Below are 25518 nucleotides of genomic sequence, written 5' to 3' on the forward strand. Positions count from 1 at the left end.
CAGTCATGAAAATGAGATAAGAGGGCAATTTGTTAATGAAGTTGTGCCCTATGTTCACTAAGAGTGTCTAATTGTTTCCCTGTGATTGCCTTATCTGTCAGTAACATCCATCCATCATGTTTGTCCTTAAATTCCAGATGTTGGTGTAAAGACTACTTTCAATTATGTTTAAAATGAAAAGTTTTAATGTAGTATAGCTGTGGAAACCTGGTTTACCACAACTGTAATTAGCTAAGATCATAAATTGAGGGTTCATCACTCACTGGCTTAAAATACATTGTTAAAGTTCATAGTAATATTTAGAAGGTTGGTGTTAGAACAAAATATAAATAATATAGTAGTTCTAACAGATTACTTTGTTTAATTTGTGAATGAAGTTTTTCTACAGGAAGTACCCAAATGTACGTGGCAGTAGCAGCCTCTCAGGTTATTTTGTATTAGACAGCGCTTGTATTTTATATTAAAAAATGATACAGAAATTTTTCTCTTGTGGAAAATTGTATAAATAGTTTATAAACATGCAATATGTAAGTGCTCTTATATGGCTATTATACTAGCTACAGAAGTTTGTGCTATGCAATGAGAAGTGTAGAAGAAAAGAAATGTTGTGGTAAATATGTTGTCTGAATTCTTTCTTCTCTCTCTGAACAGATGTTGTGAGAGAATACATTACTTCATTTTTCCTTAAACTTTAGATGTAAAGTTAATGTCTAAAGTGCATTAAAATGTCTTTCCTGGACTGCGATCAAACTTCCTTTACAAAGGTTTCCATAAGCTCTATTTTGAGTTAAAACTAGAAAACACCACTTATTATTGCAACACTTTTCATGATCATGTGATACATAAATTAAATTATTTTTCCTCTAAATTTACATGTTTTGTAAAATTACTCATGGAAATATTTGTGCAATTTTTTGCGAAAGTTTTCCAGAATTTATTATTAAATATCTTTAATATTCAAATGAGTATTAGCATCATTATTGCCTTTGTAGAGATTTGTAGAATCTCTTTTCAATTCTTGATCAATCCTTAAAGTGAGAAACATTGTCCTGTGTTTCAAGGAAAAAGTATTGTCAGTGTGACTTTTTTATTAATTTTCTATGTCTTTTTTGAAGTCAGACACGAAACAACTTGTGAATGCTACTGTGTCAAATCCATGGTTTAACAGATATAACTCTTTTGCTGTGTTGTCTGTCTCTAAAGAATAGCTCTTTGCAGTTTTAAAACTGCAGAATGAGACTGATGGTTTACAGGAGCTAAAATCTAATGTGTAAGTAGCTCTGAGCAGTACCATATCTAATAGGATTTGTCTTGTCTTCCTCACCACCCCAGCCCTGCCAAGAGTGTAGGTAAAAAGGTGTTAGCCATCACCTGCAGCAGAGTGAAGTCAGACTGTCTTTTCGAGGACACCACAACCAGAGAAGTTGTCTAGGGGAGACAAAGATGATACTTGTTTTCTGTCCCAGTCTCTTGGAGTTCACCCAAATGAATCAGAGTATGTTCAAGTTAAGTGCTCTTCTCCCTCCCCACCACCTGGAGCCTACATCCATTCAGATGGCAAGGTTTGCTCACTGCAGCTTCAGAATGCCTGAGGAATAAACATGTTTCCCTACTCAGTATTTCTGCATTAGACCCCTGAAAAGCAGTCATGCAGAACTCAACTCTTACAAATTGTATGGCCTCAATCTTCATTCCCCTGGCAGATGAGGACAAATATGCAAATACTCTGCATAGCTTAGGCTGTCAGTTAAATACAGCTTGGGTTTGTCTATTTCTATTACTTAAATAGCTACATAACAGTTGGTGGCTTTTAGAAAAACCAAAACAAAAAAGGCTAGAGTAGTTTTGATTCCAAAAAACATTTTATCTTCTTCCATGATTTAACTTCTATCATAAATCAGTCTTCTCTAGATCAGTCTTTCTAGGATAGTGAGAAGCATTTAGGAATGTTTTATCTTTCTGCCTTTTTTAATGGCTATGAAGGTGTTCATAGTGTCGCCATAATGATGCATATCCCATTAAATATACCAAAGTAATAAATTCCAGTCCCATACCTGTAAATTAGATGTTTCTTAAAAAATCCACTTTCAAAACAAAACTGCCTATGCAGTTTCCATAGGGTAAATAGTTGTTTCTCATACATCATTGTATCTTCAGAATAGTGACTAAAAAGAAGGTTGCAAAATAACTTTCTTTGCTAATCAGTATATTGCTCTATCCTTGAATTCACTACTTGAAGTTATGTATTGGCTAACTGTAAATATCTGTCTGCATGAAATACATTGTATTATGCTGGTACACATTTCCATATCTCATCTTATAAAAAACCCTTTTGAAATCCTAAGGTTATCTTAATAAAAAAACCCAAACAAACCCTTTTAAACTGTTTCTCTATCCAATTTAAAATATGCAGCAACTGACATAAGAGAACAGCAGGCATACATTATTTTGTGCTTTGGTTTAAAATAAGTGCTGACTGTAACCACTGTATGCAGGAAATTTCTGTAACATTTTCCATTTTATAGAAGACTTGATAATGAAAAGAGTAAACCAGATTTTGTCAAAGATATCTTTTCTCTTCCTTTGGCAATCCCACCTTTTCTTGTTTAAATAAGCTTGCTATGTCCAATAAATGAAAAGTAGAGATAGATTATGAGCACTGAAGAGTAATTTCTGCTTTTTGAAGTCAAATGTTATTATGAAATATATAGTATATATTTTTCTGGCATATTTGAACGGGTTTTTGCATACATTACATTCCTACATTTATATGAAAAGCTTTACCAGAGGTAACACTGTAATAAATCTTCAGATGCACCTTTCCAGACTGATAAATAAAAAAAGTGCATGCTTGGAAATTGATAAAAGTTCGCTTAGTATCTCTAAGCAGAGAACATTGTCTAAAAAAGTATCTAAAACTGCAATAATTTATTTTTGTCTTAATTTGAAGACCAGACAAGGAAATGTTATGGATCAAACCACTACAGAATTAATTTCTTACTTCTTAAAAGAACCCTGTTTGTAGTGTTATAAGAAGTTAATACTCTTTGTTTGTTTAGTTTTTGTTTTTTTTACATTTAAACTTTTAATAGGAAATCAAATGCAAAATAATCTTGTTTTGTGTATTTTATTTTCAGGGGATAAATGCAAACCTACTGAATACACTGAAGTGAAAAATGTGTTACTGGATCTACAAAAGCAGAGATACATTGAACAATCAAAAGATAAATCTGTTGGTGAGAAAGTGGCATTAAAGAAACTTCTTGTAGATCAAATGTTCAATTATTTTGATTCAGACAACAATGGACTTGTGGACACGAATGAGTTATCTCAGGTAAGATTTAGTTTTTGTTTCTGTTAGCACCGTGACTATTCAGATGTCTTTGTCAGGACATACAAACATGGAATATCATGTCTTAGGATACTTTAGAAAATGTGAGTCTCTGAGGTGTAAAACTTCATTTGAGAATTTTTGAATGGCTGAATTATTCAGAAATTCTGTAGTGATTATTTAGTAATTTGAATATAATGCTTTGAAGTGTACTGCAGTGTGTTAGAATACTCAAGGCTACTGTGACCATGAGTTGTTTTATTATCCACTGCATACTGTCATCCAGTCCAATTGTGTAGATGTATTGTAGAAGTTGAAAAAAATTAAAATAATGAGGTAAATCACTTCTGTAATACTAAAGAAGTATTATTGCTTTATCTTAGTTAGGGCTAGAGAAGTACAAAAGAAATCCTGCAAAGAGAGTTCACGGTAGTCTCTAAATAGCAAATTTTAACTAATTACAGATCTAAACCAGTAATTGCTACTCTGGTAGGCATAACAGCACCAGCTTTAATCTACCTAAAATGACTGATTCTATTAAAGAGTGTTGATGGGGCAAATGTACTTTGATTTACTAGAGGTCTGTGCTTCAGAAACCTAATCATGGCTGAACTATATTAATGAGTCTACTACTAGGCAGCCAATTAAATGTTCAAGAAAAGTAGGATTTTTTAGATGTGTGTGTTGATCATTATCCTATGTTTTAAGTTGCATGGCAGTATTAAGAGGTAGGTTGGAGTTACTTCCATACAGCTAACTTTTAAAATTCTAGTCACAATTTCAAGGACCTGAGGGTGATTGCAAATACAGGTATCAGGCCAACTACTAGTGCAGTATTTCAAAAGACAGACTTAAAACTATTTTTCTTTATTTTTATAAGATTGGTTTTTCCTTCTGCTTTTTAGAGTCTTTCAGAACTTCAACTTTCAAAGGACTTTGGTGCCTGTGTATATCTTACAAACACGTTATATATGAATATACTATATGAATACATAGCATGGATAGGAATCACATATATAGATGTGCAAACTATATTTAATTCTTCTTTATTCAGTTGCTACATGTATGCTTTTCCTTCTTCTGCGTGTGTCAAATATAGTTTTAAAATAATAAAAAAAATTCTTCAATTATTGTGTTTTCAAACTTTATATACATACTTTTCCCCATGATTTTTTTTTTCTGTAAAGAGGAATTTATAATGGCAGCTGTAAAGTAGTGCTTTTTCACAAGTATGGAAACAAGTCAGCCTTAAACCCCAAACATGTGCTGTTTGGTTTTGCTACAGTTCATTGCAGAAACATCAAATTTTTCAACCTACAGATTAAGGTGAAGTAAATTCATTGCTAGTGTTTTTTGCTTTGTCATTGTATGTTTTGACAAGAGGGACCCGTGCTGGAGCAGTCTGTTCCTGAAGGACTGCACCCTTTGGAAGGGATTGAGGCTGGAGCTGTTCATGAAGAACTGCACCCCAGGGGAAGGACTCATGTTGGAGCAGTTCATGGAGGACTCTCTCCTGTAGGAGGGGAAGAGTGAGATGAGTTCTCCCTCTGAGGAGGAGGGAGTAGAGAAGAGAACATGTGATGAACTGACTGCAGCCCCTATTCCCTGTCCCTCTGCTCTGCTGGGGAGGGAGAGTGTAGAGGATGTGGTCAGTGAGGTTAAGCCCCTTGGAGGAAAGGTGTTGCCGATATTAGGTTTTATTTGTCATTTATCTTTCTCTTGTCTGATTGGTAATGGATTCAGTTAATTTGTCCCCAAGGTGAGTCTGTTTTGCCCATGATGGTAATTGGTGAGTGATCTCTCCCTGACTTTATCTTGGCCCATGAACTTTTCATTGTATTTTTGCTTTCCTAGCCAGCTGAGGAGTAACAGAGCAGCTTTGGTGGCCACGTGGTATCCAGCCAGGGTCAACAATCCCCAGGGAGACATTACTGTACTCCTGAAAATGTTCTCAGGATTAGGAGAATTTTTCTCAGTTGTGCTCGGAGTAAAAATTTTGAAATCTGCAGAGTTGTCATAAATAACAGCTCCTGTCTGCATTTTAAATGCAATCATATTAAGGAGATATGAAAAGCAACATACTTTCTGCATAAAACAAGGACTCCTGGAGTTAATTTAAGTTCATGTGAATATATTGAAGTTCAGTTTATAGTGCATCTTAAATTTTACATATCATCAATCTTGCTGTGCAATCAGGCCCTTGGATTGCATTTATTATCTCATAGGTGTCTATATAGTCATCCTACCTAATGTAAAATTGAAATGAATCAGTTGAAGATTGGAAATGGTGACAGCAACACTCCAATTTTATTGATGTATTTTGGATCAAAAGTCGTAAGGTGAATTTGCATCTTGATGCAAGAGAAACAAATATTCCTCTCCCCAAAAATGCAAAAATAATGTTTTTATTAAAAAAAAAACCTATTTCAAATAGTAAGAAAGGTTTGTCTGTTTGGGGTTTTTTTTGTTGTTTTGGTAGTTTCAATACTTCAAATCTGATAGCAATAAATTAAAAATTGGCAGACTATTTTTTTTCTGCCGTTTCAACAATTCTAGCACCTGGGTTGAGGAGGTATCTTTTCAGCTTTTTACCGGCTAGCGCTTACAGTTCAATGCCTTCGAAAGCCTCGAGCAACCCAGAGAAGTAGCACGGGCAATCCAGCATTTCAGGAGCTCTAAAATCGGTACCTGTATCAGCTGCAAAGCACATACCACCAGCAGAAGCAAAGAGGGAGAAATGCAGCTCTCTGCTCGCTCAATTTCCCGCAGTTAGAAGCTTTTAAAAGAAAGAGACGACAAGAGACGTTCGCAGAAGGGATGCAAAGCCAGAGAGAGCGGGCCCCGCCTTGGTCCTTTCTTTTATTGGGAGAAGGGGAAAGGGGAGGACTGGGGGCGGACCCGGGGTGAGCGGCCAGTCAGACACTGCTAAAGAGTTTGAGGTACATTTGGTTTTGCCCACGCTTGGAACAAAGGGGTTCAGAGCACATGGCAGAGGCAAGTGTCTTGGGGAGGGGGAGAGGAAGCTCAGAACAGGCAGCAACACTGGGTATAATATTTTTCATGGCTGTGTAGTCCAACGCAGAATTGCAGCTAAAAAGAATTTTAACTCCCATACACTGTGTGAATGTGATAGGAAAACAGTGGGATTATGTAGCTCCATGCAGGCTAAATGGACATTTTTTTCTGATGTAAATTCTTCTCCTCCTTGACTGCTTTAATCGCTGAGTCTGATTCATTTAATATTTTAGTTTTCAAATCCTATATTGGCAAGTGATTTTGAAAGAACTTACAAATTTAACACTTTAGACCACTCTGGTTTGAGAAGTAGGTACTAACCAGAGAGAGTATCTATCTTTCCAAAATTGCAAACCATGAAATAGGCAGGATTCTCATCATCTTCATCATCTCTGATCAACATATCTGCAAGGTTTCTGGTAAGATGAGGTGGTTCCTTGAAGGGTTTGATTTGTTTTTAAAGCACTTTGAAACATTTTAAATGAATCCAACCTAATGGAATATAATTGAATGTTGTGGTTAGCTATGAATATTCAGTTGTTAGCAGACGCATTTTTTTATCTATTTTATCTTACGCAAAAGCAAACTGGAATTTAATAAAAATTTGTAAATGAAATACCAGTGTTTCTATCACTGTAGACTGCTTGATTACTCCATATTGTTTTTCTATATAGAAGAGGAAAAAGAGCAGAAGTGTTGTGGGTAGGCATGGGAGTAACGTGTTTTTCCAGTTATGAATGCAGTCGTTCTGCTGTGGTGGAACTGCCATTTTATAAACAGTAAACCTGTTCTGGTTGCCATCAGTGAAAGATGCATAAGCTCTAAAAATGTTTCCTCTTGCTCAACAATGAAATTCAAGTTCCTTTTTGAAGGAAGAAGTATGTGAAGTGAAATAATCTACACTTGATTAGACTTCAAGATGCTTTTTTCCTATTTATTTCTTACACTAGTGAACTCAGAAAGCAAAATTTTACAGAAAAGGGAAGTGACATAGCCTGAAAGCAAGTTGAATATATAACAATAACAATAATAATAATAATAGTAAATTTTCCTCTTCCTTTCCCTCCTTTCAATGATCAGTTTTTAGAGTCAAAGAAAGAAGTTAACATCCTTATTTATAAACTAGTATCCATAATTTCAAATACCTGAATAGATTTCCTTTATTTACCAGGTTAACATAAGACAAATGAAAATACATTACTTTTCTATAAAAACTCATCCTTATATCAGCAAAAAGAAAATACTCCACAGTTATTTTGGTTGTATTTCTGTATTAATGACAATACTGCGGCACTTTTTGCCAGCCAATACTTCATGGGACTTGGTTGCAGAGATACAACTTACATAAATTGCATCTGTCAGACTTGGTTTCTGATCAAACTGATCAAAATCCTTGGTTGGACCTTGGCATTTAAATTTTTACCTTCATGACTTCTGATTTTGCATCTAATCAGTGTTGTTATTAAGAGTTATTTGGAGGACTTGGAGCTCAGAGAAGGAATAATGGGTCTCTGTGTTTTTAATCAACTTTGGTTTTCCCTACATGTTACATAAGCAGAAGAATATTTTCCATGTTGATTTGTAGTTCTGTTTATTTTCTGCTATTAATTAGGGACATGTTATTTAGGTTGCATTATCTATTTTTACTATCACTATTCTAGGAAAAACTAAATGTGCTATACTCAATTCCAGGTTCAAAATAAAAATAAGAACCCTACATGAAACTTTAAAATTGGTGGGAATTAAGACTCTTTTAGGAATTAGGAGCTAGATAAAGCTTACAAACACTGTGATCATCATGCAAACTGTAACATCTTGATCTTCCTTAGTTGCCTTTGGTTTTATCAGGTATAAGCATTTCCAATTATATTCTTGCATGCTGTGAAGGAAGCAGGAGTAAGCTTCATTTCTTGAGAAGGTTCAAGGACTGATGCTATCTGGAAGTGGACACAAAGTATAATGGTGCAGGATTTTGTTTGCACTCATTTATCTTGTTTTATCTTGGTCAAGTCCAGAGCCACAGGCTCAGAGTGCTGGTGGTTCTGGGTTTAGTTCTGAGATGCAGAATTTTACCCAGCCTATCTCTGTGGCCCTAATACCTATTCTGGTCCTACACTGTGAGCTAGGCATCTATAGCATTATATTTGCAGACACCTAAGGACACACTTATATCTTCTGAGTCAGATTAGGTCTTCCCTCTGCTAAGTGCAGAATTGGAAAGACAGGGAAATGTGCCTTTCATTGGAGTAGTTTGCAGAAAGAGATCTCATGTCTGAGCTATGTAACTTGATTGGTTTGAGGTAGTATTGAGATAATGCATTTAAATGAAACTGAGTACATGCCTCTGTAGGCCACTTCGTGTGGGTTTAGCAGTGCAGATACCCATTTCCTCAGGGGTTTCTGCGTCATTCTGTGATGCAGAAGTCCAGTATCTTTACTCACTCTACATATATCAAAGATACCACGCTACTGTAGACAGCAAGTAAGAGGATGGTGTTGCTGCCCTGCAGAACTTGCTGGTAAATTATAAGAATATTGATTTAACTAGATTAAGGGAAGTTAAAGCAAGGAACAATTTACCAACCTTTGTTATCAATTTAGTTTCATGATAATCAATTCTTTTAATTTATAAAAGGTTATACTGCTGTGGAAGATGGTGGAACAAGTAATTGAACCCCCCCTTGTGCAGTCACAATTAATTTGAAGCACAGTTCTCACAGTTTTTGGTGTTTGATGTACTTGGTGTTTTATCAAGCCCTGAGTGGCACTGCGGTGATGAGGTACTTGTTTTTAGGGAAGATGAACACACACTGACTGAATGACCATATTTGATTTAAAGGAAGGTTTTGTTTGTAGTTGTATTTATATAGCAGTTTCCTTGGGGTGGTACATAAAGACCATTAATCACAAGCAAACAAAAAAACACTGACTGATAATACTTCAGGTAAGGTGGACTAACAAAAGATGTGTTATGTTATTTGTGATCTAGTTTCATAACATCTGCAGATTTTTCATTTTGACTATCAGAAATCAGATTAAAATGAATGACACAATCTATTCTGATGTGCAGTTTGTAATTTTTAATCAGATTACGTTTCCCAGTGTTCTAAAATTTGGAGTTGTACTGACTAAATTTCTGAGAGGATTTGAACTGGGGTAATAGTATGGTGTTTCATAGGCAATAGATAATTGTGTGCTATATCTTTTAGAAATGTAATTTTTTTCCAAAAAATGCAAGTCCTTCCTCTGTGTTTCAAAGAGTATTAAGTTGCGATGGATAAGTTTCATAATTTGGAAAAGACATATTTAACTTGAAAATATAGATAAGTTTTTAAGTTTTCAGCATTTACAGGGTTTCACAATGAACCATGAACAGTTTTCTGTATATTTTGCCTTTTACCAGTTTATAATATGGAAAGTAAATGCTTCACTGTCTTTATGCAAATTCAAACTAAAAATTGTGGGCATAAATATTTGCTAACATTCTCTGGTATGAATTTTCATCTTAAAGGTTTGAAATCAAATAATCTGTGTTTGATTTGTAGGGCACAACCATAAAATTGTGCAGACAATCTTAATCAGGCTTTAACCTTTATAGTATTTTGTTTCTAGCATGTGACTTGCTGAAAATTTTCCCAGTTTTTCTTCTGCCTCCTGAACAACACTGTCTGTTTAGTTTAATCAAGGAGTAGACAGTCTGGGTTTAAGGAATTGGCTTAAGAAATACTTTCCTTGAATTTTAGTCTTCTCCATGGACAGAGATTAATAGAATTTAAAATTTAAGGCACATTGTTGGATCATATGTGAAACACAAGTGTGATTACATGGTGGTGTATCGTATGCATGGAATTTTATTCTATTTCTCCTATGCTTTTAAGTAAATTAATGTCTTGCAAAAAACTTCCATAAAGAAGTGGGCAACCTTAATTTGTCAGGCTGTCATATTGGCTTTCTTGGAATCTCATTTAGCTTGTAACTTCATATCACAGTAGATCTGCACTTCAAGCTGCTACAGAAACAGGTAATTTTTCAAAACCCAAACCACCTCCACCTGAGTTGTACCTAGCTCTGAGTGATATCTCGTGATAAAACCCCACCCCTTCGAAAGGAAAAGCCAACCAACAACCCAAAATTTCCATAAAGGTGAATTTTGCTTCTGATCACAGAGTTGATCTGATCCACAGATCCCATTGGAAAGCTGGGACATGGCTTGATCCTGCACAAGAGAATTCAGGTTGGAACAGCTCTTCTAGTAGCAAATCACAGATAATTAAGATTAATCACCATATAAATCATGTCTGTACCTTCTAAAATCTGTCCTCACAGACGTGTTTGGAGGGTTTATCAACAGCGAGTGTATTTTCCAAAGAACTCCGAAGTATATAATCTGCATAAAGATGTATATACAAAAATAAACATTGAATCATATATCTGTAATCAAAATGATAGATCTACTGAGGAAAAAAATTTAAAAATTACCAGGATGATGAAATGTACGTGTCTATAGTATCATTATTGGAACTAGCACAATAATTCTAATATTTTTTTTAATTATGATTCTTCTTTTTTAAAATATGCTGCTTTTCAATTGGCCACTTTTTAACAGATAACAGATTTTAGTTCAAAGAATGGAAGCCGAGAACACTAATTTGATATTTAAAAGCTGGTACTATAAAGGCAGCTGTTTGTGGGGATTTAAAAAGGTTTTCTTCAAACTTTGACTTACACCTAAGTGTAAAGTTTCATTTTTATTTGTACAATTGAAGACAGTGAAAGCAAGCATTTAAAACATTGAAACAATGGGAGGAACAATGCTTCTCATACTAAATGTCCAAGGCCTTGAAATTTCAGTGATTGCTAAAGTTTCCAGTGCACACCATTACATATTTAGTACTTCTAAACTGTAATGGGTTTAGAGTTACTAATTTTTCCCAGACTGCATTTTTGTCCTTAATGTACCAGCTGCAAGATCTACACAATTTCATTTTTTCTTAATTCACTTTAATGTGAGCTCAATAAAAAGGCTTTTAAAGGATAGGAAGTAGTTAGCACTAATATTCAGGTAACATAGTATGTTTTTTTAATTGATAATAGCAAAAGGTGGTTTTGTAGTGATTTTTCTTATCTTTGTAAATGGTTTTCATACTCTCTAATATACTAACAAGGTGATTATCTTTTATAATGCTTTTATATTATTATGTAGGAGATTACTTCTGGTAGCATAAAATGTGTCTTTTCTTTTTCCTCTAATGCTCCTGTTATTCCCTATTATTCTTTTAGGTATTTTGTGTTTACATGAATAGTAACTGAATGAATTCCTTTGCAGAGCCACTGAAACACAAAAGCCCCTGCATCCCTTGTTTTTCAGAAGATATCCCCCATTAATAAAAATATAATGGCTTTTCAATTTTGATGGGAGACTGATAAAGGGTTGGAAGAGTAATTATTTTACCTGGGAATTAACTATAGTTATAGTCCTTTCTGCTGTGCCTGATACAAAACTGTAAACTGAGCAATATTATGAAAAGTTACATCAGTTTTGGCTCTTTCAGTTATGTGATAGTACTTCTAATACATGGCCCCATGCAATATAACAATTCTGAATCACTCTCAGCATCTTAAGAATTCCCCGGCTGGAATGTAAGGGGATCTCTTACAACATACGCAGATTTTAAAAAAAAAATAATGGTGCATTTATTAAAGAACATTGCTCTGGGATAAGTTCATTGGAGTTAAAAATAGAATAGCTATTAATTATGATCTGTTTACAAATTCTATTTGTCCCCATTGAGAAACAGGAGCCTTTTCAGGTCAGCTACTTATGTAACAGGTCTTTGTTAAGGTAATAGGCTTGTGAAAAGCCTATAAGAAGTTGATACAATTAGTAGGGTAGTAAGAGTTTACATTACTTATTTTTGAAAGTGTCTGCATTTGGTTTCTGTGGTTAGGAATTAGAGGAAAAAGACATTATGCCATTTGTACTCTGGAAATATACTATTTCAGGTATATTTGAATGTTTCTTAATCACCATTCCTGTACATATAAAGTAAAATCAGCTTTAAAATTCCCGGTGTCTTTATAGTGCTTCAGTCTATCTCCATTATATGGATAGTCTGTATATTCTAAAAACTTTTGTGTAATTTCAGAGTCTGTCCTAAAGGTATTAACTTTTAAAACTCTAATAAATAATTACAAAGTAACTGGAAATCCCTGACTTTACACAGTTGCAGTTCATTGCCCCACAGCAACCTTAAAATGATCTATTAAATGATTATTAGAAACAATTAATTATACCAGAGAACTCAAAGAGTTCAAATGTAATTTCATGGTTATAATTTTCTTGTCAGGTAATAAAACGGGATGAGCTTGGCAAGGAACCGTCTGCCTGCTCTGTGTTTGATTTGCTGAAATATGATGATTATAATGGTGACAAGCACCTAGCTCTAGAAGAGTTCTACAGAGCTTTTCGTAAGTACCAAGATTAGTCTTTTCCTTCTGCCTTGTTTTCTCTTTCTTGCTTTGTTTTCCTAAATGGCGGGGTTTGATTTCTGAGTATTGAAACGTCTGGATGCTTTATTTAGATTCGTGCAATTTAATAGTCATGACATAGCAGAAAACTTTTTAGCAGAAATCAATGATACCTAGTAGCTTCTAGATTTAGGAAGGATTTTGGTAATGGAGAATTCATGGATAATCTTTCTTGATGCCAGCATGCATTGCTAAGTCTGTGTTGTGCACTAGTGGAAAGTAGTGTGGTCAAGACGTAATCAATGGAACCGAAATACGTCCCCACGCCCTTTATATATGAGTGCTGATAAGAGCATTCTTGACAAACCCAGCAACAAATGTACCACTTTTATTGGGTGCCTAACAGCTTCACAGGACTCGTAAGGAGATAAGGATTTGTGGTGTAGTTTTACAAGGTATTTGTTCTCTGGATGCCAAAGGGGTCTCAGGACAAATGTGCACAGTACAAACAAACATCTTGATCAAACCACTGGGTTAGCAGATGGAAGAAAGGTGTTAAGAGCTTTTATACAGTGTGTTAAATGTAATATCCATATATTTTGTTATATCCAGATAAGAACTGATGATTTTTCACTCTTATCTACCTCAAATTTACGATTGAATCGTGAAATCTGACACTGGTTTAAAAGCTGTTGCTCCAAACTGAGTAATGTGGCAGTACACAAGATCAAGTTTGTCCTAAATTCTTTTTATAATTACTTATTATACATTGACTAGTCCATTAATGTATCTTCATTTTGAGTAATTACAGCCTGTTGCTTTAGTCTGCTTGTACTTTATCTTTGGGCAGATGAGCACTCAGCCACTTTAGGTGATATCAAATGAAAAAAGGATAAAAAACTGCCTTAAGTTTTAAACTAAAAAGTAATGAATTGATATTAGAAAAAAAAAATATAGCTGCATGGAAAGGAAGAAGAATAAACTTGAAATGAATAATCAAGACAGACTTCCTGAAAGTTTCTTAGTTTTGACCATTGAATTAGAGTTTCCTTTCTCTGAAAGTCTTTCAGAAAGTGGGATTTTGTGATGCAGCTTAGCCAAACGAATTACGTACTGCTCCTAAAAATAACTTGATCCTGCTACCTGAAGTTATCTGACTGCCTTTCTTACAGTGTGCTAACAGTCACAGTCTCTCTTCTGAGTCACTAAGTCAGCAGAAAAATATTCACCTTCCACATCCCACCCCAATCCCATTGTGTGACCTGAATTGATTAAGTGAAGGGTCAGACCATAACTCATGCAAAAGAAGTGTGAGCAGAGCCAAGAAATGAGGTGGGGGAAGAAAATGGGAGATACTAGGGCATTGTGATGGTGAGATGAATTAATGGATCTGCAGCAGCAAAACACTAGGAAATACCTTAATTTCTTTTTTATAGGTTGTGATACAAATTTGGCTTACAAAAATCTATGGAATTATATAGCATCTGTAGAAATACACACATTAGCTACGATTATATGGCTAGATGTTGTACTTCTAGATCTTGATCATGTGCACAGATGGAGAAATTGCTATTGAAGCCTTTAACATATATAGCAATCCAAGAAGGTTAAAGACATGTTTAAAGCACTAGCATGCTTTTTGCAAACATTGTATTTATGGAAGCATAACATAGTTCTTCCAAATAAGATTTTGATGTGTCTCTGAGGGACTATTTTGTATAGTTGTAAAACTCCAGATGTAAGAATAGCTTTTCATTATATATTTTTAATGGACTTTTGAATAATGAAAATAATTTCCATATGGTATGTTAAGCATTGCCTTAATATGAATGGTAATGAAAACATTAGATTATGCAAGATTAAGAATCATTTAGGTTTCCTTGTTGCAATAAAATAGTGGAGAAGACCCTGTTTAAAACTATAAGGCTATCTTGGAAGATGATTTCTAGAGTAAGATTCATTCTTCTGTGTTGTTAATAAAATTTATATGTATTCATTACATAATGAAAAATAAAACCTAAAAACAGCTGCTACTGCATTGTATGTTGTGTGTCCAGAAAGTCAAAGAAATGTGTCATAATATAACCTTCTGTAATGAATGTAGAATAAATACTCTTGAAATAAATTTGGGGACTAATGGTAGTTCCATTTCATTTTGTCTCAAGAGAATTTGAATTCAGTCAGTTTGACCTACCTCACTAGCATTAACAAAAATTATATAATGCTATAAAAGTATGCTAAGCTAAGGGAAACCAAAACAAATTGAATGAGGCACCTGGTCCCTTGACTACTGTTCATATGGCTAAACAAGATGGCACAAAGCTGAAACCAAGCTCTTCATGCAAGCCACGCCAGCCCAAGGTAAAGCAAATGTGTCAGCCCCTCTCCAGAGGCCCGTGTTGTTCGCCTACAGCAAAGCTTGTGAGCTGGTACTCATAATGCCAAGTGTGGATTTACCAGGATACAGACAATTAATATAGACAGGGAACAAGATCCATGTATGGAAATGTACACAAGAAGCACTCACAACACATCTTCCACACACTATTCCACAAAACAAAATTTTCCTGAATTAAGCATCCACCTACAAAATAATTAAACGTTTTAATTTTCTTTAATAAAGTGACATAGGGAGGTTGCAAATACTTATTCCAAATATAAATAAACCTGTTTTTTTGCCAGGAATTTCTTTTAAAAACGTAAATATTTTCAAATTTACATTCTATTTTATTATATATTCATGATTAATTAATTTTAATATTCTTAGTATTTTTATGTTCCATTATGATTATATGTTATAATATGTTATATAATAATATGTTTGAAATGATCCCATTTTACAATATGAAAAAGATTATTTTTCACCAGCTCAGACACTTTCAAACATGTAGAACAAATAGAAAACAAAACAGGAAAGTTTTTTTTCAAATTATTTTCATTACTATATAGTGAGTGAAAGATTATAACTGAGTAATGGTATTTACAGGGGATTGTCTTCTAAAATATTTTAGTGTCATTTGTTGTTTAGAAACACTTAAAAGACATAACCTTTAATTTAAATTTAAAAAGTGCTTCTAGAATTTTTGACCTCTTGCATGATCCCATCAACTGAACTTGACAGTGTGTTTTTCATGGGTTTTTCATTCCTTTGTATTTACCATTTTAACGTACATATGGAACTTAATCTCTATTTAATCCCTGCTATTCCCAGTGGAATTGCCTCTATCCCTAATTGTAGTGAAGGGGTGGATTTGAGAAATGTCAAGTTCTCCTTGAAGTTTGTGCAACTGCTGGAATATGTGTTGCCAACTTTTATTCACTCAGAATGGCAGTGAAGAAAATTTGGCTTTGCAGTGAAGGAGAAATTGATCCTATTCAAAGCTTCCACACAATTTAAAGAGTTGTTGTGTATTTTTTTCTTTTTTCATTTTTGTAACAGGAATCAGAATCATATGAGCACAGAAATGCTAAGACAAGGTGGTAGAGGTTGGGCAAGGACAATAGGGGTCACAGGGTCACAGCACCATAGTTTTTATACACAGCAGTACCACAAGGGTTCTTTTCAAGCCAGTTTAGTACCTAGTACTGCTAAAATATAGAATGTACAGTAGTTAACAAATTATCCTTTAGGTCATATTTGAATTTGATGAACATTAAAGAGATCTCATTTTCTAAAGGCAACTGTCCATTAGCATTCTCTATTAAGCACAAAAGAACTTTTGAAAAAAATAATGAGAAGGCTGGAGAAGGTGTAAGAAAAGGCATAAGGGAAATTTGTGTCCTCAGCCTTGGCCTAAAAAGGGGGTAGTGATAATCAAGCATACTACTGGTGTGCACTTTTCCAGCTTTGATTTCAAGTAGTACTTAAAAACACTTAGGTAAGATTTTGAACACAGATAGGATTAAAAATAATCTTCACTATGTTGTTGAACAAACTACTCCATTGAAGAAGTTTCTCTTCAAAGACTTACACAATTGCATTTTATTTACATATGAATGCCTATCTTTGGGATTAATTATCAGTCTTGTTTCATTAGCATTTGAAGGTAGGATTTTTTTCGTTGGCATACTTAGAAGTTTTCCTCACAAATACCAGCAATTCTAATTTTAACTCCAGCTGTAGAAAAGGAAGCACCTTAAGGGCAAAGATGAAGCATAGGCTGTTTTAAAGGTATTAATATGCACTTAATTCTGTATCTCTACATACATACATATAAATGCTTACTTGTATTTTGTGATTTACTTTCAACAGTCTCATTTTATCTGACAGAATGGATTCACAATAAACTGGACAGCCAAATGTAAATAACTATATGCAGTGGAAGAAAAAAAGTCCCTTTCCCCCTCCAGAAGGTCAGATACTTAGGCAGTAACAAAGAAAGAAAATATCTGAAAGGGTGCTCTCAACCTTGAGTATTTCTGCCAAGATTCACAGAGTGTTGCAAGTGGATGAAAGATGCTTGCTGGCCTCTATAAGGTTTTACCTATTGGTAAGACCACTGTTGTTTTCTGGAAATAGGCTGTTTGCACTCATATCATGAGGAGTAATTTTTGGTGCTATAGCATTTGTCACCTAGTTATTTGTCTGTTGTGTTCCATAACAATTTAACTAGATCTATAGTGTGTGCAGAGAGGAACCTGAAAAATAGCTTCCTCTAACACAAGCAGATAAAGCAGAAAGTTTAGCTCTAGCTAGATTTTTAGAGCTTGAGACTGAAGGTATCAGCTGATTCGGTCCTCCACTGCTTTGGCCATGTCATGTAAAATTATATCCTAAAAGTGATCCAGTTCCATCTTAGTGTTTTGTTTTGCTTTTCTTTGCATTCCTTCTTCAGCCAGTCCCAAGCTAAAGGATTTTTTATCAGCAAATATTTTTTTAGACACGGAAGGATATGTTTTTCTTTTTCTGAAAAGGGAAGCAAAATAAAATCCTAAGATGAAGGAGCCAAACAAAAGCTAAAAAGAGTGTGGAATACAGTTTCATTTTATGTGTTCTATAAACTAAATCTCAACCAATATGCTTCCTTTATTCTTCAACTGCTTTCTTTCTTTGGTTAATGTCTCCTATGGCATCAGGATAATTTTGTGTTAGCTGTAAACATTGTCTCTTTTTGTTTTTCTTCTAGTGTTCTTTTCTAAAATAAATTATCTTATTTGCTTTCCTCCAATACAAAATAACATTTCAAAGCAGGTGCTTGAGGTGGCCTTCATGGTGGCTTGTAATATCTCAAGGCATACCACAAGAAAATAAATAGTAATAAATTATTCTGTTTGATCACTCAGCCGATGTATACATAGGCACTTCTCTTTGTAATTTCTGTAGAAATAATGACACTAATTTAGACATTTCTGCATAAAACTGATTGAATACAATTAATATAAACCCCAAATTTATTGTACATAATTGAACTAACTGTTCTATGTAACAATTGACCTCCTGCATAAAATGAAGGGAAAAAAATAGCAATGTCTTTCAGAATTGATTTCTGTTGCTAGTGTAGGACTATTCTTGATGTTGTCTTACACTCAAAAAAAGGGGCCACAGAAGGACTGTGGACAGTGAGGACTTGACTATAAAAATTACCCTTAGACACACAAGAAAGTGTGAGTTATCTAGACAAAAAAAAAATATATATCCTAATTGTCATTCTTCTATTAATGATGCTCTGTAGTTTCACTGGAACTACTTGTGCTTTCGGGTATCACTCAGCACTCTTAATGATACCTGATCTGTTGTGCAGCTGGTACCTGGGATCTTGTATGTTGCTACCATACGTGCTAATACTGTATGTATTTAAAAGTACCTTCAGTTTTGCAATTGCGTTCAGGTCACAGATATCAAATTTGGATTTCAAGCACTCCTTGTTGCTGAAGTATTTGTGTGAAGTGATTTACGTGCCTCCAGTTAACTGCAGATGTTACGGAAGGTTTTCATCTGGTCCAAAATTATGGAACTTGCTTTGGGCTCACCTGTTAGGAGAAACTTTGAGGCCAGTGACTAATATGACTGTCAAAATCAGTGCTTTGTTGTGTCTTGAATCATGTGGAAAAGAAGGAGCCAGAAGTTCCTGTAAATATTTAATGCTTCATTTTGAACACACATTCTTAGTTACTGCATTCTCTCAGTTCTGAAAAATACTCTAAAGCATCACTGCTTTCATTATAATAGCTCTACTTCTATTTTTAGTTGTCAAATGCAATAATTACAGGTGCACATTCAGAAATTCTTTTTTTGAAATATGAATCTTTGTTTCTGAAGCAAAATAGACCAGAATTTAAAAAAAAAACAATAAAACAAAAAACCAAAACCAAACAACCCTACAACAGTATCTAAATTTTAAAAAGGCATATATTGAATTACTAAATGAAATAAATGAGAATTCCCACTGGATTCCTTAAGTTATCTTGAAGTCCACAAAGCGTAACTCAAAAAATACTTACGGATTTTATATTTCCAATTAATTCTAATGAGGTCCCAAATACTGTATTTAGTGTGTAATCTGAGTCAGAGCTTTATAACCGTGATGAGTCTTCAATGATAAAACATGTTAACAAATAGTGGAGGAAACATTTCTGAGGGAGGAAGAGGTAGTATTCTGTCTCCTGCTACCGTTAATTCCTTTTCAGCAACAACTTGAGCATATTAGATTGTTCCAGAGGGTGTTATATTTCTCCACGAACCTCTAGAAACACCAGTTAATATCACATTGAGCAGAAGCTATTGGAGTTCATGGTAATTTTTTTTGCTCAACCTAATCTATCTCTCAGATTCTTACCTGTGCTATATGTATTTTCAGTCTAGAGAATCTCAGCTGGAAGAAAATGTACCCTCTTCTGTTGAGTGGGCAGGACTTTAAACTGATTATTAGAAACAAGGAAATATCTAAGGTTTCATGGATTGAAGTAGTGTACCTGAAATTTCTCACATGCCACTAAGTCAATTCAATTTGATGCCAACTGATTTTTTTTCATGTTTTTTGGGGATCAGGTAACAAATTTAAGGCCATCCTAGGTTTGTGTGAGTAAATAAAACAAATATTTCACAGTGTCTTCAGGTGTCATACTGAAGAAACTAGGAGATTTAGTTTATGAACCTTCAGCTCTGCTGATCTCTAATCCTATCAGTACATTTACCTGAAAGCTTTTGCCTGCTTTGGTGATGTAAGTTACCAGAGATAGCACTGTGAAACAGAGGATTGCAGAGGAAGAGAACTGGAACAAAACACCTTAGTTGCAGTAGCTTTGTTTCAGACAAGAGGATTGGTAGAGATTGACTTGCATGGCATTTGCTACTGGCTTGAAATGCTGGAGACTGAAGTCTTGGATGTCTTTCAGTGAGCTCATTCTGGAGAGTGACACAGAATGGTGAGGTAAAAGTAAACACCAAACAATTACACATATCTGGCTGTGGTTAGCAAAGTATCTCAGTAATTGATCTATTGCTTGTTTCTCAGGAATCAGATATCTGTGGTGAGTTATAGAATTGTTGCTATTTTTTTTTTTTTTACATTGTGAATTATGAGAATATTTTCATCTCTGCAGAGCAGTATACTTTTAAGTTTAGGCTATGACTGATGTCCCAACATCCACAAAAGCTTTTATGTAGATATTTTAAGGAAATTTCAAGGGAATTTAAAATAATAATTTATAACTAGTTTCCTTTATCAACTATTTTAAAGGAAGCTGTCTTTCTTCATATTGGGGGTGAGGTGGAGAGAAGAAAGATGCTATCAGAACATAAGGAGTAATGACTGGCCATTAAAGGAGACAATCACCAGCTAATCCACAAGCAAGAGCATTAAGTATCTCTACTTCAAGACAGAATTGCTCATCTGGAACTATCATGAATATTAATAGTTCTTAAAGTATTATTTAGTAAGAAATCCATTTGATTAATCTATTCATTGTTTTGCTTTTTTTGCCTACTGGTGATTTTTAAATACCAAGCAGTAATGTTCACTTTAGAAAAGTGCTACTAAGTAATTTTATTCAGAACTTTTTTGGGTTTGGGTTTTTTCCTCGTTGGTTTATTGTTTGGGGTTTTTTATTTCGGTTTTTGTTTGGTCTTATTGGTAGTGATTTGGGGTTTTTTAGAAAGGTCTGGTTTGGGTTTTTTAGTAACTCCTTTACTCTGCCTGCTTTGGTTTTATTCTCACATTTGGGTAAATAAAAATTTAAAAATCATTAGTCAGAGGAATGTAGAAGGTTTGTAGTAATCTCTGAGACATATGGATTTCTTTAGAATATTTGACATTTTCACTGTGAAAAAGAAAATCCAAAGACACAGTTATGTACTAGGTTTTATGAAAGTACTTTGAAAATTCTATAAATTGAGTAAATAGAAAAACAGTAATTCCAATTTTGCAAAACTTTTGAGCTTTTCTCACTAGACCTTAAAGAGAAGTGCATTACATTGCACTGGGAAATTTTTTTGTTGAATGCCCTCAAATAACATACAGTAAGAAGAAATTGGCTCAAAAATACCTGCAATGCAAAGAAATATATTGAAGAAGAAACCTTTTAGTTCATTTCATTGTTCGTGGTGGATCAGGTTCCAGTAAAGTTTTCTTACTTCCGGAAATTTCATTCCTAACTTAATTTCTCAAAATAATAGGACAGTTAAAAGATTTATTCTAGCATTTCACCATAGCTTTTGAGTTTGGTATATTTTTTCTCTTTAATATAGTTATTCCATAGTGTGAGGGGTTTTTTGTGTTGTATACTTTTGCAGTTTAAAACTATCCTATTAGATATGTATTTTTGGCTAACTGAAGTATACAGTGAAGGAAATATTCAATATGTCAAAGAAAATATGGGTAAATTAATTTTCAATATTAAAATTGTGAAATTATTACAGTTTAATGAAAATAAATTGATCTTATCATCCCAAAAGCATTTGAAAATCCATTCACTTCAAAAAATATGTTAAGGGTTTCTTTTTTAAGGCAGAATATTGTTCTTTAACTCATCTATTAATCTTATTGGTCTACTTTGTAACAGTTGCTAGTACATTTATTAGAAAACGCTGATTGTTTTAAAAGTGCATTCACAAAGTGCTTGGATAAAAGGATTCCAGCATGATAAATTGTTGTTTCTGACTAGTATTTAACTTCATTTTCTGAGGTTATATATTGAATGAAGGAAAATATAATTTACATGTTGTTATTTTAATTTGGGGAATTAGGATCTATTTAATCCTGTAGTGATAGAAGTGCTTGATATGTTGAGGATATACATGAAAAAATCTTCTTTCTTTTATTTTGTTTTGTTTGGGTTTTAAATTTTATTTCACTAAGTCTTAGTCTCTTGTTATCAAGCAGTTGCCTGGTTTGTATAGCACAGATCTCTCAGTGTTTTTAAGTAGCTTCTAATATACTGTCACTGCTAAAAATACTCGTATGTGTATAGGGTTGAGTGTGTCATGCCAGAATTTAAGCTGCTAAAACTTGGTATAAATATTGACAACTGTATGGTTAGGGCAGAAAGAATATCAAGTACTGTAGTTAAAGCTATTTTAGTGGTCTGTGATATTGTAAACTGTGAGACTAATTGCTTCTCATCACTCCTGGCTTTCTAAATCTTCAGAAATAAGCATCTCATAATTGCATATAATAATTGTTTATGTATTCATTAAAGAGTTACATGTGAGCTGAATTCAGTAGGAATATTTATGTGGGTATGGGTTGCATATATTTGATGAAATTGTCTATCATGAAATAGATGAAATTGTCTGACTCCACTCCCTCTGGTGACTGCAGCCCTCATTTAGTTGGATGAGTATTATCTGAGATGTGTAGATGGGACACTTAGGGACATGGTTTAGTGTGGACTCATCAGTGCTGGGTTAAAATTTGGCATAATGATTTTTTAGATCTTTTTCAACCTAAATGATTCTGTGATACTATCAACAGCCTAAAAACATCTGTGCAATTTTCCAAATGTATTATAGATGTGGTTGGATATTAAAAAAATCCGAACAAGTACAAAACCCCAGTCTTCTCCCCAATCTCCAACAAGAAAACCTGAACATTTTCTACCAAAGAACATGAGGAAACAGGTTAACGAAATATCCCTGTGGCTGTGTTACATACAGAATTAAATTGTCAGTAGATTCTCAAGCTGGTTTTCAAAACAGATCGTGCTAGCAAAGTGTCAAATCTTATCTTAAGTAGGTTAGCAAGTGATTTATATGGAAATGCAATTTTGACTATAGTAAAAAAGAAGGTGTCATACAAAGGCTGTGAAGCAGAGGTTTACATAGTGCAATATTGTGTCAAAAGAGATTTTAAAAAAGATGCAAAATAGTGAAAATCTAGAGGAGAGCAAAACCACATAAGCCTTCTTTATGTAGTTATTTAGTGTAAGAATTGGGAATGTGATTGCCTAAGATGGTAGGGATCCAACAAGTAATCTGTTTGCCACTCTGGCATGAATAAATGTTTGGAGAAAGTGTCATATTTAAAAAATTTGTTTTGCATTATGATTATAATTCTTCCCAACCAAGACATGTGGTAGAGATGTATTTGTTGGAGGGAATTTTAATAGTGTTTTAAAACTTGCTGAGTAGGCTGTTTAAAAAATATTTGATGCTAAACAAAGATTAATGTTGTGTTCTTGCTCATGAATTGTCGAGTTAATGTCTACTTTGAGTAACAACATATACATGTTAACTTTTCTGAGTTAGAGCAAATGTACATATAGTGCAGTATGTTTGTTCTAAGAGTGCTTAGGGAAGATTGCTGAAGAAGCGAAAGCATGTAAGTTTCTTCTAAAGTATTTTCTCCTCTTTAGTGATTTTTTTTCTCAGAGACTGCCTCTCTTTAATAGCTCTTGATGGATGCCTCACTCATAGATTTGATTACTTTTTGGACCCGTGTGGAATTAGCATCTACAGTATTCTGTTTCAGAGACACAATATAATGTGTCCTGGATACAAGTGCTATCTTTTTTTTTTTTCATTGTGCCCACCTCCTGTTTAGTTTATTAAGTTTTGTATGATAAGAAACCATGAACAGTTTTTCCATATTTCTTTTCTCTGAAACAGTTGTGTTGCATTTTTTTCTTACGTTCCTGACATACCTTTGTAGTCATCTCTTTTCCATTCTGAAATCCCCATGTCATTTAATAGCTGCTTGTATGGAACACCTCCCACATCTTTGGTCATCCTTTTTGTGTTTCTCTGTTCTTTTTCAAGTTTTACTGTAAGTTTTTTTTACAGAGGGAGGGACAGAAAGCAAACAGTCAAGTTCCTCATGTAACATGGATTTATACAGTGCCATAGGAATTTTTTTTCTGAGTACCAGTCTTAACCTAATAATTCCTTTTATTGTCATATTGTCAGGACTGAGTAGATGTTTTCCTAAAACTGCAAAGTATACTATAAAGGTCTCATACCTGAGCAATGCTAACTAGTTGAGAGCCTGTCATTCTGTAAACAACGTTTGGCATTTTTTCCTTCATGCAATACTTCCAATACTGAATTAAGTATATTGAATTTGGCATGGCATGCCAATATCATAAGTAAGGTCTTTAAGCAAATCAGCTTTTATGTTTGCTACCTAAACTACCTGATTAGCTATTCTCCAGAAATCCTATCCCAGAAAAATTTTCATATTCTTTCCCCTTCTCGTGGATGATGTTGAACAATATGAGTTTCAGTGGAGGTCCAGGTGCAACTCTGCTGGTAACTTTTCTTCATAAGAGAGCTGCCAACAGATTCCAAAATCTGGTGTCTGTGAAAGGGTAGAAAATACTGTGAGTAGGACTATATTTTACAGGACTGAAGTGATAAGAGTCACAGCTTAATCCAATCTGTCTTTAGGTTGTCCTTTAACCTTTGTGCTGGTCTTCTTAGATGCATAGCCCATTGCCTGCTTTAGTCTTGGGGAAACATACCAGATGCAAAGCTGAGAGCAGAGTATCCACAGTCCTTTTCTCAGAATATGTCACTGAGCTCAACGTGAAGTCTTGATCCTTTGCACAAACACCCCCTGTTCATAAGAGAAGTAAAACTCTCCTCAGTGAATAGCAAAAATTAGAAGCCTCTGTACAGTCAGGTAACAGAGCCTGCCTTGAGTTCTTCTTGCTTTCTTTTTCCCCTCTAAATGTGAATACACACTTCAGCCAGTTGATGGATTTTTTCAGAATCTCTTTCATACTAAAGCTGCTTCCATTTCTGCTTATTTCTATGTTAAAGATTCCTGTGAGGAGCTGATTCATAACTCTAGTCTGAGGATTTCAGGGAACTATTGAAGAACAGTTGCATGGACCCCTTCTTTTTATGCAGAAATATGGTAGTTCTGCTATGCTTTAGGCTTTTTAACCACATTCGCAGTTCAGCTAATTTAATCCTGAATTACTATTTTAGAATACTGTCCTCTCGTTCTCCTGACAGAACTGGATGAGGAGATGGTTTTTACAAAATTGGGTTATTATATAAAATTCAGGACAGGTCCAGTGATCTTAAATGTTTAGAAATTCTATTACCATTCTGGAAAAAAAGCCTTGAAATTTGAAAGTGAAATGAAGGTACACAATAAATAAAATTGGCAAATTATTACATTTATAAACTGAGAGCTTCATGCGTAAAACTGTGAATTACCAGGGCTGCCAACTCTCCTCTTAAAATTCCCATTTCATTATTGATTAGCTCCAGAAATACTTCATAGATTGAAGCATTTTAAATGTTTCATTTTAGGCAACAG

The 25518-nt window shown here is 34.3% G+C and overlaps 1 protein-coding gene across 2 annotated transcripts in view; it reads left to right on the forward strand.

Moving 5' to 3' along the window:
- The window catches only part of FSTL5 (follistatin like 5), a gene marked incomplete at both ends in the record, with an annotated part of 250145 nt that overhangs the window by 117650 nt on the left and 106977 nt on the right, over positions 1–25518 (forward strand). For both annotated transcript variants that reach the window (XM_082281448.1, XM_082281449.1), the window contains 2 exons: positions 3138–3334; positions 12694–12814. In XM_082281448.1, coding sequence (XP_082137574.1) covers positions 3138–3334; positions 12694–12814 — 318 coding nt within the window. The remainder of the gene's footprint in view (positions 1–3137; positions 3335–12693; positions 12815–25518) is intronic.

Source organism: Coloeus monedula (genome assembly GCF_965178545.1).
Source record: "Coloeus monedula genome assembly, chromosome: 5".
In the NCBI taxonomy this organism is placed as follows: Eukaryota; Metazoa; Chordata; class Aves; order Passeriformes; family Corvidae; genus Coloeus; species Coloeus monedula.